This window comes from Pipistrellus hanaki (assembly GCF_964339955.1).
Source record: "Pipistrellus hanaki genome assembly, chromosome: 4".
NCBI classification, from domain to species: Eukaryota; Metazoa; Chordata; class Mammalia; order Chiroptera; family Vespertilionidae; genus Pipistrellus; species Pipistrellus hanaki.
Genome location: NC_140506.1, coordinates 49,230,606 through 49,248,286, shown reverse-complemented (window position 1 = coordinate 49,248,286; position 17,681 = coordinate 49,230,606). Strand labels below are relative to the sequence as shown.

The 17,681-nt window shown below is 37.7% G+C and overlaps 1 protein-coding gene across 2 annotated transcripts in view; it reads right to left on the bottom strand.

Annotated features, from left to right (window-relative positions):
- Positions 1 to 17,681, bottom strand: part of LNPEP (leucyl and cystinyl aminopeptidase) — an 83,800-nt gene that overhangs the window by 39,603 nt on the left and 26,516 nt on the right. For both annotated transcript variants that reach the window (XM_084881946.1, XM_084881945.1), the window contains exons 2-4: positions 11,909 to 12,749; positions 5,680 to 5,818; positions 2,922 to 3,053 (exon numbers count right to left, since the gene is read on the bottom strand). In XM_084881946.1, coding sequence (XP_084738072.1) covers positions 2,922 to 3,053; positions 5,680 to 5,818; positions 11,909 to 12,726 — 1,089 coding nt within the window. In that variant the 5' untranslated portion in view covers positions 12,727 to 12,749. The remainder of the gene's footprint in view (positions 1 to 2,921; positions 3,054 to 5,679; positions 5,819 to 11,908; positions 12,750 to 17,681) is intronic.

The following is a 17,681-nucleotide window of genomic DNA, read 5'->3' as shown; positions in this document are numbered from 1 at the left end:
TACAAGAAGTTAAGTCATTTGGTGTGAGAAGCAGCATACTGTGGTGGACAATACAATTCTGACTATCACTTACTGGCTATGTAATTTTGGGTCAACTACTAAACTCTGAGACACTTATTTCTTCATCAGCAACATGGGGCTAATGCCCCACCCATTAGATTTAGAAAATAAAAAGTATAACTCCATGCATGTTACTTCATGGGAGGGAAGAGAAAAAGTGGGGAGGAGAGATAGAGAGAGATAGAGAGAGAGAAAGAGAGAGAGAGAGAAAGAGAGAGAGAGAGAAAGAGAGAGAGAGAGAGAGAGAGAGAGAGAGAGAGAGAGAGAGAGAGAGAGAGAGAGAGAGAGAGAGAGAGAGAGAGAGAGAGAGAGAGAGAGAGAGAGAGAGGGGAAAGGGGACAGAGGGAAAAGAAGCCAAGCACGCATACATATCTTAATGTAGGCATTTATCACTCCAAACTTCCCTCTTAGAACTTCTTTTTATGCGTTCCATAGGATGTATATACTACATTACAGTATTCTAAATTTGACTATATACTTTGTTAATGAGTTGTACATTTTCATGTTACTAATTAGCATCCTTACATTTCAGCTGGAAGCACTCCTTTTAGCATTTCTTGTAAGGTAGGTCTATCGAGCTCTCTCAACTTTTGCTTATCTAGGAAAGTCTTTATCTCCATTTCTGAATGATAACTTTGCTGGAAAGAATACTCTTGACTGGCAGTTTATTTTTTTTTAGCACTTTGAACAGATAATATGACTCTCTCCTGACCTCTAATGTTCCAATGATAAACTTATGGAGTTTTCCTTATAAATTACAATGATTTTTTAAATATTTTTTTGATTTTAAGTTTTTCTTTAATTTTTAGTGGTTTTATTACAATGTGTCTTGTCTTTAAACTGAGTATTTTTTGCTTGTTTGTTTTTTGTAATCTATGAGTTTCATAAACTTGGATATCCAAATCCCTCATTTTGGGAAGCTTTCACAGCTATTATTCCTTCCTTCCTTCCTTCCTTTATTTATTTATTTATTTAAATTTTTTTTTTTAATGTTTAGCATTTTTAATTTTAATTTTATTTTTTTTATTTTTTATTAAGGTATTATATGTGTACATATCTTACAATTGCCCTCCCCCCATTCTCATACATGCCCTCCCTCCACAGAGTTTTGCGTTCATTGGTGTGTTTATATGCATGCATACAAGTCTTTCGGTTGTTCTCTTATCTCTCCCATATCTCCCTCCCCTGCCCGCTGTACTGTTTGTTGCTTTACTGTCTCTGTATCACCATTATTCCTGTAAATAATCTTTCTGCCCCCTTCTCTGTCTATTCTTCTTCTGAAAATCCAATAATTTGCAAATTCTTTCATTTGATGGTTCCATAAAGCACACAGGCTTTCTTCACCTTTTTTCCTGTTTTACTTTGTTCTCCTCTGACTAGATATCAAATTTTCCTATCTTCTTTTTTCTACTTTATCCATTCTGCCTTTCATACTCTCTATTGCATTTTTCATTTCACTCATTACATTTTCCTGCTCTAGATTTTCTAATTGGTTCTTTTTTATTAGCTTTAACTTATTTTATTTTTATAGCTTTTCATTTTGCTTGTGTGTTGTTAACTGATTTCAGTGAATTGTTTTTCTTATAGCTCAATAAGTTTTCTTACAATAGAAAACTTATTTTGGTGTCTTTATTGGGTAATTCATGGATATCCATGTCTCGGGGATCAGTTACTGGAAGATTATTGTGCTTTGGAGGTGTCATGTTTCTTTGATTTTTCATGTCCCTTGATGTTTTGTGTAGCTGTCTTCATACTGAAATAGCAGTCAACTCTTCCAGTCTTTACTAAATGACATCTCCAATGCATTCAAACTCATATTTTTTTCCCCTCCAATAGTATGCTAGAACTTTTCTGCTGGAAATCTGGACTTCTACAAAGGCTCTCCTATCCAAGAGCAACTGTCTAAGACAGTGATTTTCAACTGATATTCTACAGGAATTTTTAAAACATGCAACATCGGACTACTTAGTCAGGGGCACTGACTTCTTTTCCCTTAGATTGCCAAATTAAAAAAAAAATGACAACAGACAAAACAATAATAGCTGTTCAGTGTGAATAAATAAAAATTATACCTATTTTTTGTCAGGTTGGCAAAAATATATTTTTTGGTGTGCCACAGAATTTTAGTAATTATTTTATATGTTCCATGAGATGGAAAAGGTTTAAAATCACTGGTCTAAGACAGTTTTTGAAATGCTCCCAAACTACGGCCCAGGAAGCTGGAACCATTCCACAGGCCACTCCAGGGTCCACAAGCAGTACCAAGGTCTGTGTGCTTACTAGCTGATGCACAGGTAGGCAAGACTTCTCCAGGTCCCATGGCATGTGGTGCTGGATCCCACAGCTTCCACAAAGGCATCTTTTCCATGGACGGATGTCAAATAGTTGTTGGGGCAAAGAGGTGGCCATAAGTGAAGAACATCTTATTTAGCCACCAAACTGTTGTCTAATTTTAATTTAAATCTACATAGTCACATTAAGCTAGTAACCACCATAGTGTACAACACAATTCTAGAAGCTTTATTATACATTCAGTTATATGTGAAACATATAGTTTAGTTTTGTATAATTACTTATTAATTATTGTAATGTTTACCATATGAACAACTATAAACCTACTTTGCCCATCTTGTATATTGCCTTACTGGGATTTACTTGTAAAAGTAAAATTAAAAGAAATTTAGAAATTATTGACTTTCAGGTATTCAATTGATAACAGTAAACAACTATGCAAAAAGTAACAATTCTGAATTGTAAGATGTCAGAGCTGTGATCCAACATCTGTTATCCTCCATAAAGCAGTTATCAGAAATAAAGAATTTCTCTCAACCTCTTTCAAGACCAATACCATAACAACATACCAGGGTTCCATTTATGTCCTGACTCAGATTCTTCATCTCCCCCACAATGAAAGCAACCAGGTAAGTGCTCATCTTCACGCTTTCAAAAAATTCATCCTGAATAAGTCCATCTTGCATGGTATCCGATGACTTCTACAAGCCAAGGGGAAAAGACGAAAGTTCTATAACTATGGGAATAAATGTCAGTGACAAATAAACTGAGAAACTAAAAATTCAAATAGGAAATAAATAGCAAAGATGTTAGCATATTTTAATCTGTCAGGACTGGTTTCTAAACTAATGACCCTTAGTCTCAGTCTGTTCTACCATCCTTCATCATGAGGATATATTAATTACAATGAAAATACTTAAGGAGTTTTTAGTTTCAAAATATGACTTTAAGAACAAACAACAACAACAACAACAAAGATGGCTTTAAATAAATATAAGTTAGAGATAATAAGTAACATTGGCTCTGTTTCTCTCCTTCAAAACAACATCAATGCTACGTGAAATAAGTCAGTCAGAGAAAAATAAATATCACATGATCTCACTCATTTGTGGGTTATAATGAACAACATAAACTGATATACAAAATTAGATCCAGAGACAGAGAAGCATCGATCAGATGCTCAAACCTAAGAGGGAAGGTAGGGGAGGGTGGGTAAGAGGGAGAGATCAATCAAAAGACTTGAATGCATGCATATAAGCATAACCAATGGACAGAGACAGCGGGGGAGGTCAGGGCATGCATGGGAGTGGGGTGGAGGCAATGGGGGGATATGGACACATATGTAATACCTTAATCAATAAAAAAAAGAATTAAAAAAACATCAAAACCAAAATCCTAGCCGAAACCGGTTTGGCTCAGTGGATAGAGCATCGGCCTGCGGACTGGAAGAACCCGGGTTCGATTCCAGTCAAGGGCATGTACCTTGGTTACGGGCATATCCCCAGTAGGGGGTGTGTGCAGGAGGCAGCTGATCAATGATTCTCTCTCATCGATGTTTCTAACTCTATCCCTCTCTCTTCCTCTCTGTGAAAAATCAATAAAATATATATTTTTTTAAAAACACCAAAACCAAAATCCTTCTTTATGATCTAGCATGCTCCTCTTTATTGCTACAAATAAACATTAAAGAAGGAGCTAAAGCTGGGATATCACTACAAAATGATGCCATTGTAATAACCTGGTTATAATTTAACAGGAAAGGAGTAAAAGGGAAGACTAGATATAAGCATACCATTTATACAGCTTTACCAAAAAGTTGCATTGAATGAACACTCTAAGTCGGTTCCCTGCTGACTGATGGGGGAAGGGTCTAGACAAAAGCAATTTAGACACAAGCCCAGTAAGGGCTGAGAGATATGGGAAAGTGCCTGCTTATCAATCACACCTGGAAACAGGTAATTGGACAGAATGGGTGTGACCACTGCAATCAAGCAAAATCTAAAAAACTTCCAAACAAAGGAAGTTAACTCTCTAGGCTCCAGGGCACAGGGCCCTCTTGGGACTTCTGCTGAAGGGGGGTGCGCTCTCCTGTGCTTGCAAGATGCATGGCCATGTTGCTCTCCACACATGGACTAATAGACTTTAATCTGGCTGGAATGCTGAACCTCATGTGGCTGCAACATGGAACAGAAACTTTGGACACTGACCTCGTTTCTGGCTTTGCTGAACTCTCAGTTGCTCTATTTTCAGGACTGGCTTGAGGGAAATGGGACATTGGAACCAGAGAGATGTAACTCCATGCCAATATAAAATCTTTCACATCCCATCCTCCCATCGAGGCTTCTGAAAATGCTTCTTTCAGTAGCATCCCAAGAGCCTCAGTCCCACCTGAGTCTGGAAAGTCTGGCCCTAATCCTCTGGCATCAAAATGATTTTCAGAAAGTACCATGTAATGACCCCAAGAAGGTTTAGTGGGATCAAAGTTATTAGAGAAGTCTGTAGTAGCCATAAGACGAGGGAATGAAGGCAACCTTATAGGATTTTCTGATCATGAATTGCAATATGTTTTGGAATACTAGGCAAGCAGGCATTCTACCTTTTTCAGAGAAAGATTAAGGTGAAGACTATGTCTGGGAGTGGAGTTGTTGACGTAACTTCCCTGTTGAAGGACAGATCATGTTCTCTCTGGCCTACAAAGGCTCAGTCCAGGGTTTGTTGAATGTAACTGTTCCTCTCCACTAGCCCCATGGGCTCTGAGAGGCTCCTATCAGGCTGCACACAGCCCCTCAGGTGTCAACAAAAGGACCCCCTACATTCTATTTGGCATAAAAACAATTCTGCTTGGTTTTAATCTCATTGCCTCCCACGCAGAGCTCACATACAAGAAAGTAATATTTAACATGTTAAACCTCCATGGTTTACAATACGGACTTTTAAATAACTAATAAAACATCCAGGTCAATCATGATTCAACACTATCAAATATCATTGTTTAGAATAGCAAATATACCATATCTCAGAAAATATCACTCTGATCTTCAGTTCACAGTATTAATCATTTCGTACATCATTAGTACATAGTACACACTTCACATTTCATGCCCATACATTCCATACCCAGCAGGTCTTTTTCTTTCCTCAAGTGCTCATTGGGCTGACTTCTCAGTTGATTCCAACATATATTTTAACTTTTATGTATGTATTTTAAGGAAGAATAAGAATGTATGATGTTTCAATCATTGTCAACAATCTGATAAAGAGGAATTCAAGTCTCAACAAAGAAAGAGATCCACTCAAAAAATTTATAATCAAGAACCAGAACAGTACCTTAGGCATATTTGATAAAGCAGTGTAGTTCTCCTCTCTTATGATCTTGATGGTATAAGTAGCTTTAAATGCTGGCTCATCAAAACAAGGAAAAGCAGATCTTGCCGCCAGGGGTTCAAATTGAGTTGCTGCAAAGTACCTAAATCAAATGCAAATTAATCCAATAGTTATTGAGCAAGTACTTATTCAAGGTACCTTGCCAAGTACTAGGGATACTAAGATAAACATTGTACAACCCTACTTATTAAAGGATCCACAATCAACTGGGAGGGGCAGAGGTTATCTGATGAACAAAAACTTGCCAGGCTGCAAATCATGTCATAACAGTGAAAACAAAGCACTGGAAACAAAGGGTAGGGAATAGATTCTGACTAGCAGTTGAGACGTTGTAAGGAAACTGGTGACAAAACATGAAGAAGGCATTTAAAAAGTAAGAAATATTTGAAAAGGTAGAGAAGGGAAGAAAGTACAATCTGGAAAGAATGGGAAGCACAACAAAAGAGCAGTATGTGTTCACGGACTAAAGATGGCTGTCCTGCCAAGCCAGCGTGGCTCAGTGGTTGAATGTTGACTTATGAACCAGGAGGTCACGATTTGATTACTGGTCAGGGCATATGGCCGGGTTGTGGGCTCGATCCCCAGAGTGGAAAATGCAATGCAAGTGGCAGCCTGTCAATGATTCTCTCTCATCATTCTCTCTCTCTCTCTCTCTCTCTCTCTCTCTCTCTCTCTCTCTCTCTCTCTCTCTCTCTCTCTCTCTCTCTCCTTCCTTCTCTCCCTCTCTCCCTCTCCCTCTCCCTCTCCCTCCCTCCCTCCCTCTCCCTCTCTCTGAAATAAAATAACTTGAAACGTGCACTTTCAGGAAGACTGAAAAAAAAACAGCTGTCCTATAGTATGTTTGTTTCCTTTACTCTCTTCAGAAATGAATTAACATTTTCCTCTCCCTCTTAGAACACAGCAACAGCATTTGAGAATTTGACTCATCTAAAGATTGGGAGTAAAGCAAGTTTAAAAGAAAAACTTGAAAAAGAGAAATGCAAGTATTCAATTAAGCAGAGGAATAAACATTTGGGGAATCATCCAAACATGGCTGTAGATAGAATAATCAGGGCAAGTGTGGCCCTGGTGTGCTTATTTCAGGTACCAGTTAGTATACAACTGCCACTTTAGACACGATAGCCTCACTTGCTTAGGGCTAAATTTCTACTTTTAAAAATATATTTTATTGATTTTTCTTACAGAGAGGAAGGGAGAGAGATAGAGAGCTAGAAACGTCGATGAGAGAGAAACATCGACCAGCTGCCTCTTGCACACCCCCTACCGGGGATGTGCCCGCAACCAACGTACATGCCCTTGACCGGAATGGAACCTGGGACCTTTCAGTCCGCAGATCGACGCTCTACCGCTGAGCCGAACCGGCTTCGGCTAAATTTCCACTTTTAAAAGGTAAGTAGAAAAGAGTGTGGGATTTGTAGTTAGAAGATATAAACTCTTCAATTTACCACCCCTCTGACATGAGGCAAATCATGTCTCAATTTCCTTATTTATCAAATTTAGGACTGAGATAGGATCCCCAGACAAACACCTAGGTTTTGTTGTTGTTGTTGTTGTTTTGTTTTGTTTTTTGTTTTGTTTTTAGAATCAAATAAAACTTTTTATAATAAAAACTATTGGTATGCTATAAAGTCCTACATAGATATTTATTATAAATGCTAGATAACTCTTCTTTCACAGTTAAAATTATTGTACTTTCTTTCTGTTAAGGATTTGCCCAAATAATTGTTTCTCTTGGGTAAACTGTAAAAAAGATAACAATCAACTTAAACTTGAAACCATTTAAATATATTACATTTCTAACATTACATGTAATTCTAACATTCTTAACCAGTTAACAAAAGATTTTGGAGGAAGGCCAGGAGGGGGATAAAGTTTGATAATAGCCATAATATTTGCTTGATGATAGCCATACTATCATATAAGAGTCTACTTGGACCATTACTTTGGACAAAACTTGGATCATAATATGCTAAGGCAAATAAAATCTTAAATTCTTGTTAAAAGAGATGTAATAATAACTATTACACATAAAAGTCCCTTTGAGAAGGCTGCTGCTTGATGATATTTATAATCTATCTTACTTATGTTAAGTACCTTGAAGCTTATTTTTGTATTAGTGACTGCATTTGCTTTCAGAAATACTAATTGCAATTTATTACCTATAATAGAGCTGAAGGCAATTATGAATTAGCTGGAGGTCAGGTAAGAGAACTCAAAGCACTGGGGATCACATGGATAGAGGAAAGGAGTGTGAACTAGGGAGGCAGTACAACACAGAGGTTAAGAATGTGGCCTCTGGGGAGGGCAGTAAGGGCAGATGGTGGGGTGGGAACCCGGTGGAGGGGAGCTATGGGGGGAAAAAGAGGAACAATTGTAATAATCTGAACAATAAAGATTTTTTTTAAAAAAAATGTGGCCTCCGCACAGCCCGTGGTGCTCAGTGGTTGAGCACTGACCCATGAACCAGGAGGTCACATTTCGATTTCTGGTCAGGGTACATGCCTGGGTTGCAGGTGCAGTCCCCAGTAGGGAGCCTGCAGGAGACAGCTAATTGATGATTCTCTCTCATCATTGATGTTTCTCTCTCTTCCTCTCTCTGAGGTCAATTAAAATAATAATAATAATAATAATAATAATAATATAATAATAATGTCTCTGAGCTAAAATTGCCTTGGGTTTGAGTTTCCCTTCTGCTACTTGCTAGCCATAAATTGTTAAATGAGTTACTCTATGTGCCTCTGCCTCCTCATCCATAAAATAAATAAAATATTGCTATCCTGCTCTTAGTGGGTTTAATAGGATAAACAACTAAAGATATAAAATGCTTGGAACAGCTTCTAGCACTTCAATTTTCAGTAAATATGGGCTATTGTTATCAATGGAATTCAGGAAAGTGCTCATGAAGTTCACTATGGCTATGAAAAAACAAAGGCCAGATCTTGAACTAAATCATGTTAGAAATGAGGAACTGCTAATGGTTCCTAACATTATTAGATTTGTATTTCTAAAAATACGAGTCTGACAACACTGAAGAAGATAGGAGAAAAAAGGAGAGAGGAAAGTGTGGTAAGATTAGAAACCAGGAGATCAGTTAAGATGTTTCAAGAGTTTAAGAAAAAAACACTGACAGATTGAAAGACAAAGAACTAAAACACATCCCCAACTTAAATTTGTTTACTAGTTCCTTTAGCATCAGTTTGCTTTCTAGACCTTAAGTCTAACGTCAGCAACATCTAGATTTACTGACCATTTTCACCTCTTAGATGACACCGGTAAGCTTCTTTTACCACTAGCAGTGTCAATAAATGTTTGGCATTTACATATACTCTGATTTTCCAATCAATAAGAGAAGTATATCTCTTACTTTACCTACTTGTTTAAATATTTATTATTCTTAAATCTCAGAGGGGATAAAAAGTACAAAAAATCTTCTGTAATATAACTATACAAAATTAGAAGTGTGAAAAAGACCCAAAAATTGCTTTGAATTATATTTTTCAGATATCTTCAAGGGTATAAATAATCTGCTAAACTTTTATTTTGCATTAAGATATGCATTCTTGTGGGGCACTCATTTTATCTAACCAAGTAGGTTAATCAATTTATATGTTTTTAGTAACAGCAGAGTTTCACAGACTAATTTAAGATTTTAAAATACTATTTTTAATATTCAATTTCTTAATTTTAAGGAACTGTGTTCCATTTTTCTAGCAATTTCAATTCTCAATCCAGCCATAGCAAGAGTCAAGAGACCATACCCAAATCATCTTATTCTGCCACATAGTATTTTCCCTCTCATTACATAGTAGCTGACACTATGGGACTCCTACTCCAAGGGCAATAATCTACTTGGAAGAGATGATAAAAGATTTGCCTTGTAGGTTTGTTTGCACAGTAAGAACACTTTTTAAATGTATATCCTACAATTCCTAGAATGATAGAGATTACGGAAGAAGTACAGCAAAGAAGCTTGAGCTACCATTGCAATTATAAACTTGCTTTTAATGTCAGATATCATGAAGAGTCAGCATGCCATTTATTTTAAAGGCATTACATAAAAAGAGAAGAATTACTTATCAGAATAGGGCTACAGATCCTGCTTTTGTGTCTTTCCCCATTTAAGAAAGATCAAAAATTTTTCTCAAATAGATTTTAAATATTCATTTCTATTTTTCTGAATTACACCAGCATACATTAGCCAAATGGCATTAGTAATTCAAATGCTGTTTACAAAAAATATGACACAATGCTCCAACTGAGTGAAGCAGATCTAACAAGGACTTTGAGCACATAAGAAAATTGACATTATTGCTACTTTAAGAATAACCTGTATGCAGTGTACACTTCATCTTTCTGAAAATTCAAACTACATGCTATCAATACCAAGATTAAAGTGCAAAATACATGGTCTAAATAGAGAGCTGAATACTTTTATGTTTTGAGTCACTTTAAAAAATATATATTTTTGTATTAATTTCAGAGAGGAAGGGAGAGTGAGAGAGAGATAGAAACATCAATAATGAGAATCATTGATCAGCTGCCTCCTGCATGCCCCCTACTGGGCATGTGCGCTGACCGGGAATCAAACTGTGACTTCCTGATTCATAGGTCGATGCTCAACCTCTAAGCAACACCTGGCCAGGCTTGAGTCACTTTAAAAAAACACACAAATTAAGTCTCTACTAGATTGAAAAAAACAAACAAACAACAACAACAACAAAAAAAAAAAAACTGTCAAATTCAAAATAGCCACTGGCATTAAAAACAAAAGACAGCAAAGATTAAAGACACTAAAAATGACATATGTAATCACACACATCTTAACACCCTCTCCCGCATATCACTAAGTGCCTCCTAAAAGTTCCACATATAAGGAAAATAGGTCTTAAAGAATAATCCATACTCATCTTTACTCTGCTTCCCTCAGAGATTCTAATAGGCAAGAGATAACTACATTCATCTTATCCCATATAATAAAGAGGTAATATGCAAATTAACCCTCACAAGATGGTTGCATATGACCAGGCTGGCAGGGGCTTAGTGAGGAACAACCAAAAGAATGAACAGCAGGCTGCATGGGGTGACCAGGCTGGCAGGGGGATTAGTGAGGGATGATCAAACGACTGAACAGCAGGCTACGTGGGCAACCAGGCCAGCGAGGAGGGGGGGATGGCAATTGGGGTGATCAGGCCAGGAGGGGGGGGGCAGTTGGGGCAACAGACTAGCAGGGGAGGCAGTTAGGAGCAACCAGGCTGGCAGAGGGGGGCAGTTGGGGACAACCAGACTGGCAGGGGGGACAGTAAGAGGCAACCAGGCTGGCATGGGGGACAGTTGGGGACAATTAGGCTTTTGGGGGCAATTAGGCTGCCAGGGGAAGCAGATCGGGGTGACTAGGCTGGGGGGCAGTTCGGGGTGACCAGGCAGTTAGAGGGGGTAAGTTGGGGGTGACCAGACCAGCAGGGGTGGGGGGGTGGGGGGGCAGTAAGGGGTGACCAGGCCAGTAGGGGGAGGGGAAAGTTAGGAGCGACTAGGCCAGCAGGGATGGGGCAGTTGGAGGTGACCTGGCTGGCGGGGGAGGAGGGATGGGGGGGAGTACTTAGGGGCGATCAGCCCAGCATGCAGAGACAGTGAGGGGCAATCAAGCCAGAGGGGTGGCAGTTAGGGGCGACCAGGCAGGCAGGCAGGTGAGTGATTAGGAGCCAGCACTCTAGGATTTTTAGAGAGATGTCCTGGATTGGAGAAGGTGCAGGCTGAGCTGAGGAGCACCAGGCCTCTAGTAATAGATAGATAGATAGATAGATAGATAGATAGATAGATAGATACACATACATACATATACATATATATATATACATACATATATATATATATTTTAAACTCAAAATAATGTACGTTTTGTGATAAAGACTGTAATAGGTATAATCTTTATCCATTTCCTTCCATTAGCATGTCCTCAACCCCACCACGATATATGATATATGTTCAAGGTTTTGACTAATAAAGAAAAAGCACATTTTTCCAAGTCACCATTCTGCTCTTTCACACATAACATCCTAAATGTTAAAGAATTGTAGTTACTGTCTCTGGGGGGGGGGGGGGGGGGGGCAAAGGAATCCATATTGCAGAAGTCTCACAGAGCAAAGAAACAGAATTATTTAAGAGGGCTACGTACTTTTTCGTATTATGTTCATCTGTGTAAGAAAGTCCATAAAACCCATAGTAAGAGCTAGATATATTTGCTGAGTACTCTATCTTCAAGGTATAATTTTGCCCCTTAAGAAGGGCTTCCGGGGCAACGATGGCGATTTGTTCATGAGTTGGATATTCCAGAACTTCAACTTGTTTTTCCTGGCTTGAAACTGCTGACATAAAGGTCACTCTTGAAATGTTATGGCCTGTGCTGTGAAGAACGATATTCCATGTGGCCTGGAGAGCCTGAAGCGAGATCGCCACAGAACCCTTGAATGTCATTGTGGTCAGGTTTGGGTGCAGGTTCAGTTCATAGTGCAGAGGCAGAATGGCAGTGGGAAGCCTGACTTGCGCCCATGGAAACAGCTTCCCATTGGTTGCGAATGGCTGAATGAGCCCCATTGATTGGTTTTTCTTGTGGCAGCCTTCTTTGGTAAAGGTACATCTGGGCAGTAGGTAAATCACCATTATTACAGAAATGGCAAGCAAAATGACAAAAGCACAGACCAGCATGGTCCTTGCAGAGGGCACTGAACAAGTCCCATCTGAGCTCTGCCTGTAGCCGGCTGCACTGTTCCGAAGGCCTGAGCTTCTGTTCATAAAGGACATGCCCAGCAGCTTGGCAGACGACTCATAATCCTCTTCCTCCTCATCCATCTCATGCTCTCCCAGACCCCGCACCAGCAGTCGTGAACCCCGCGGCTCATATTCCACCTCGTCCGGCTCTAAGGGATGTAAACAAGGCTCTTTGGCTAAATCCACCACATCTGGCTCTTCCTCAAACATGCTGTTTTCAATCATATTCCTGGGGAGTGGAAGCCGATCTGAAAAACCAAAACATAAGGGCAAGGCACGGAGTTAGGAAGAAAAGCTCATAATAAAATGTCTACTAGCAAGACTGCATTAAATCTAAGAATTTTTTTATCACTAAGATTTATTTCCATCTCAGAGCTACTGAACTAATAAATAAGATGCTGTAATTTTCTTGTATCCATTACAAATTCAGGCATAAATAAAAGTATACTAGTCATAAATACAAAGGTTAGTATATTAAAAAAAAAAAAAAAAAAAAAAGGTAACTGAGATTAAATACTAATTTCCTTAATACACTCCTGCCCAACAACCTGGGCCCTTGTCCTGAACTTCAGAGGGCCCTGCTTTGGCCTAATTCTGGCTGTGCATGCCCCCCAGGAGGAGGAGTCAATAAGAACAAAGAGATGTGCCCTGCCCACCCACAGTCCATGTCCCCCTTCTGGGGTACTGGCACCAGAACCCAGAATCCCTGCTTTTAGGGTCTCTGTGGGTCTCTTCTCTGGCTCCCTAAGGAGAATCACTGGTGTGCTCTATACAGGCTTAAATAAAAGCTAAGCAAAAGGTTGGGTTATTTTTTCCTCCTGGAAGAAGGATGTTCCTGTACCACAGCAAACTGAAAGTAGTAAATTATATAGAAAATTTCCATAATCAAGATATACTAAAAATAAAACAAAAGAATAGTAAAAATCAGATAAAACTATAATCCAACCTATTTTCTCATGCTTCCAGAGCATTCAGAAGTACAACATATACCCTTCTATAACAACCATTTTATATTTGCTCTGAGTATAAGTGGGCCTTTTACTTGGTAGTGGTAAAAGCTTTTATAAACTACAAAGAACCACAGTCTCCAACTTGCTAAAAGTCACTGAGTAAAAAAAAAAAAAGACCCAAAAAGTAGATGAGTAAATAATCACACATAGATCAATAATTCCTAGGATCAGATCATTCAATGTTCTATTTTTTGTTGTTAGAATCCTTATCCAAGGATATTCTTCCATTGATTTTTAGGGAGAGTAGCAGAGAGAGGGAAAGGCAGAGAGAAACACTGATGTGAGAGAAACACATCGATTGGTTGTCTCCTGTTCAAGTGCAGACCAAGTCCTAGGCCTGGGAGGAGCCTGCCACCAAGGTACATGCCCTTGACCAGAACTGAACCCGGAACCCTTTGGGCAGGCTGACTCTCTATCCACTGAGCCAAACCGGCCAGGGCCATTCAATGTTCTTTACTTAAGAATCACACAAATTTAGCTTTTAAGGGATCTCAAAAGTTTGATCATTGAAACTCCCATTAAACTTTCCTACAAGGTACTTTATACATATCATTTCTAACTCTCACACAATTCTATAAAATGGAAAGTATTATACCTATTTCAGACAAGAAGGGAAAAAAAAAATAGAAAGAAGGATTGGGTTAATTTATCTTCATACAGTCACAGTTATTTAGTCACAAAACTGAAACTGGAGTTAAATTCTAAAAATCCGATACCAAATTTTAGATTCTTTCCATTATAATGTTGCATTCCCTTTTTCAACTAATTCAATAAGTGATGAGAGCTTTATATAAATTATTTATTTTGTGTTTGTCAATGAAGTTGCTAAGAGTATTATTTCTCTATCAGCAAACTTACATAAAATTACTTAATATCTAGCTTAACAGAAATGCCATGTTTTTTGTGCTATTTAACGAACACTAAATAACTAAACAGTGGCAACTCATGAAACAAAGTATCAATAAATGTTAAGACAAAATGTACAGTCTTGCTGCTCAAAACTGTAGCTTTTTAGAAGAGCAGACTCTCAACTCCCTTCCCTCAATCTGAATTTTAATAAATCCTCAGGAGATTTAAGTGCCCATAAGTTTGAGAAGCACTGGTGTAAGCCTTCTCCATGATCAGCTAGACACTAGTCACTCCATGCCTGGGTGTGCTCCTGCCTTCCCATCTACTCTGAGAACAAGCTATGCCGCTATTTCATGCTGTTTTCCACATGCCTTCTCTCCTCTCTGTTCCCTTCGTCTACAATGTCATCATTTCTCCTTTCCATCCAGTCCACCTGGTGAACACCTGCTATTCCATAACTCAGCTGAACTTGCTACAATGTAAATTAACTAAAGTTATTTATTTTTTCTTTATTATCTTTTAAAATACATATTCTTTCACTTTATCTCACACCCTCCCCCCCTTTTTTTTCCTTTGGGAGCATAGAAATACCAGTTAGGTTGCCTTTTCCTCCCTCCTCTCCATCCTACAAAAGCTACACTAGTTTAAGTTTTTTTTGAATAAAACTGTTAATCACTTTCTGGGTGTGGGTTTAGCAAGTTGCCACCTATCCACCTCCTGTGAACGATCTGAAAATGGAAGAAGGGTGATAGTTATAACATCCTGCTTTGGGAATTTAGTCTCCTAAACTTCCTATAGCACCCCAATTTCTGTGACAAAGTTTTGTTTTGATAGTTTACCGTGTTTGAGAGTCTAGTTGATAGCAAATATTGCTTTAATTGAATTAAAAATTTTTTCAACTCTTAATGAACACTTAATGGTTAGAAATACTCTGTGGTAATTTTTTAGTACCTGGCCATGCTGTAGATGAGTTGCTTAAATTTGCCTTTTCATTTTAAAATGTCTAAAAGACCTTCTTTTATGATTTTTTTTTTTTTAAAAATCTCACATAGGAAAACTATGTTCTCTTAGGCATCTGTCCATGTGTTTGGTTCTGTGTCAGACCTACCTGATACAGACAATAATGAGGGTTTGGGCAGTATGGTTTCATTTAATAAATTTCTAAACTAACTCTAGGTATGATTTCAGCTTATATTTAGAGCATTTCCATCCCTGAATTCATCTATCCTTCTAAAACTTCATTTTTGAGTTTTTGGATTCCTAAGCCATGCCCTGTTTAAAGCCAAGGGAAAATCCACAGTCTGACCATTTTAGCATCTCCTGTCCACAATTCATCAACTTCAAAACTTTGACAAGGACTTAGTCATATGCCTGTCAAAATCAGGTTAACTTTATTATTTATCACTCAGTCAGATTAATACATATATAGAATTTTAATATTTCATAAATGAAACAAATCAACCCACCTGCTGTATTTTATTGCCCATTAGAAACAAACTTTTGTATATGTGTGCAATCATATCAAGTTAAATATATCAAATGAGGGGAAATCCTGTTATTACAGGTAGCCCATGAAGGCTATACTTTAAGCTTATTTAAGAAAATGTTGCTTTAGATTCTGAAGTTGGTAAACTTTGATCTTAGCATTAAGCTATAATGTAACACATGACTACCCCTTGCTCACAAAGGGATTTATTCACATTGAAAGAAGGCGTCTTAAAGAAATGGGAAATTTTCTAAAACCTCTTAAATCCATATATCCAAGCTCTCTATAAGCCAAAAGCAAAGAATCTTCTAGTTGAAATATTTCAGTTTTAAATAACATAGGCTCATGTGGTTATAATCTGAGAAAGCTGAAGACATTTCTTTTCATCAGATATCAAGAACTGGTGTTCCTCAATGTAGTCTATGGACCAGCGCCAATCGGCAAATTGTTTATCTGTCTGTGACAGGATACACATAGAAAATTAGTATTTGAAAACTACAGAAATTTCAGAATAATTTTATATCTGTCAAATTCAAAATGAAACATATTTTTCATGTCTTTTTTCATTTTAGTTTTCTCCAAGGATTCATTTTTATATGCTTACAAAATTTCTGCAACAGATTAAAAACAAAAAAGAAAGCTTAGTTCTTCATGTCAGATAATGTGAGCAGCAATGAGTTGGTTTGTCACAATAAAGGGAATCCAGGTCATTATAAAGTTCTCAAACTGTCACAGTAGCAGTGGAAGTAAAAAAGGAGAACATGACAATGAGTCATGTTGAAGGAGAATTACACAGGAATTGTTTGACACCAGCTTGGGCTGGATGGGCCTGTAGGGTGGAGAGGCAGAGGTAAGTGTATGTCAATTCTCTATACAATTCTGGCTTGGATAACTAAAAGAAGAAATGCCATTCACTGAGATTGGAAAATACAGATTTTCATACTCTTTTTTTTTTTGGAGGAGGGGTTCTTGGGGGGGGGGGCATTGATAGTGAAAACAGAGTATGAGATGGTATTTGGTATGGGACATGGGACATGACATATTTAATATCTGTCAGATAGCCAAGTGAAGGTATTTGATTAATAGCATATTATAGAGTTAAAGGCCTAACTTTTTATTTTATTTTATTTTATTTTATTTTATTTTATTGGCCTAACTTTAGACAGAGGTTAAAATCCTGGCTCTTTCACTAAATGCTTGATCTCAAACAGGTTACCAAGCATGCTTTAGTTTCACCTTCCTCACCTATAAAGGACTGTTAAAAGTAAAAGTTGAGTAAAGCTATGGCAAACATGGTGAAGAACTTGAATTAAAAAGAGCAAACTTCCAACAGACTTTAATTCCTTCAAATTACCATCATATTTTCAGAGAAAATGAAATGGAGTGTTTTTCCAAATCAATAAGCCAAAAACAATTTTACAAGAATAGGGCTAATAAAAATAAGGCTTCTTGGGCAGATACAAGATTTACTATATTTAATTAGGTAATACAGCAACCAAATTAGGCTCTAAAAATAAAAGATTAGTCTTCTGAGGCCCCACTGACACATTTAAATAGAGCTAAAAACTCCAAGCCTGAGACAGAATTTAAATCTTCTAGATCATCTCCAAATGGAAACTTCATTAAATTTCTGAAGTGATGGCTAATTACCAAAAAAGGTAATTATTTGCCTATGAGCAATCTTCTTTCATCAAAAAGAGATTTTATTTTAAAGACATTTAAGCTTAAAAAGAAAAGATTACAATTTAGAACAAAAGAAGGTGACTTTTTGGAACAGCTCTACTCTGACAAAAAATTCTCTACCCACCCCCAATTCCAATGCTTATGGTTAAGTT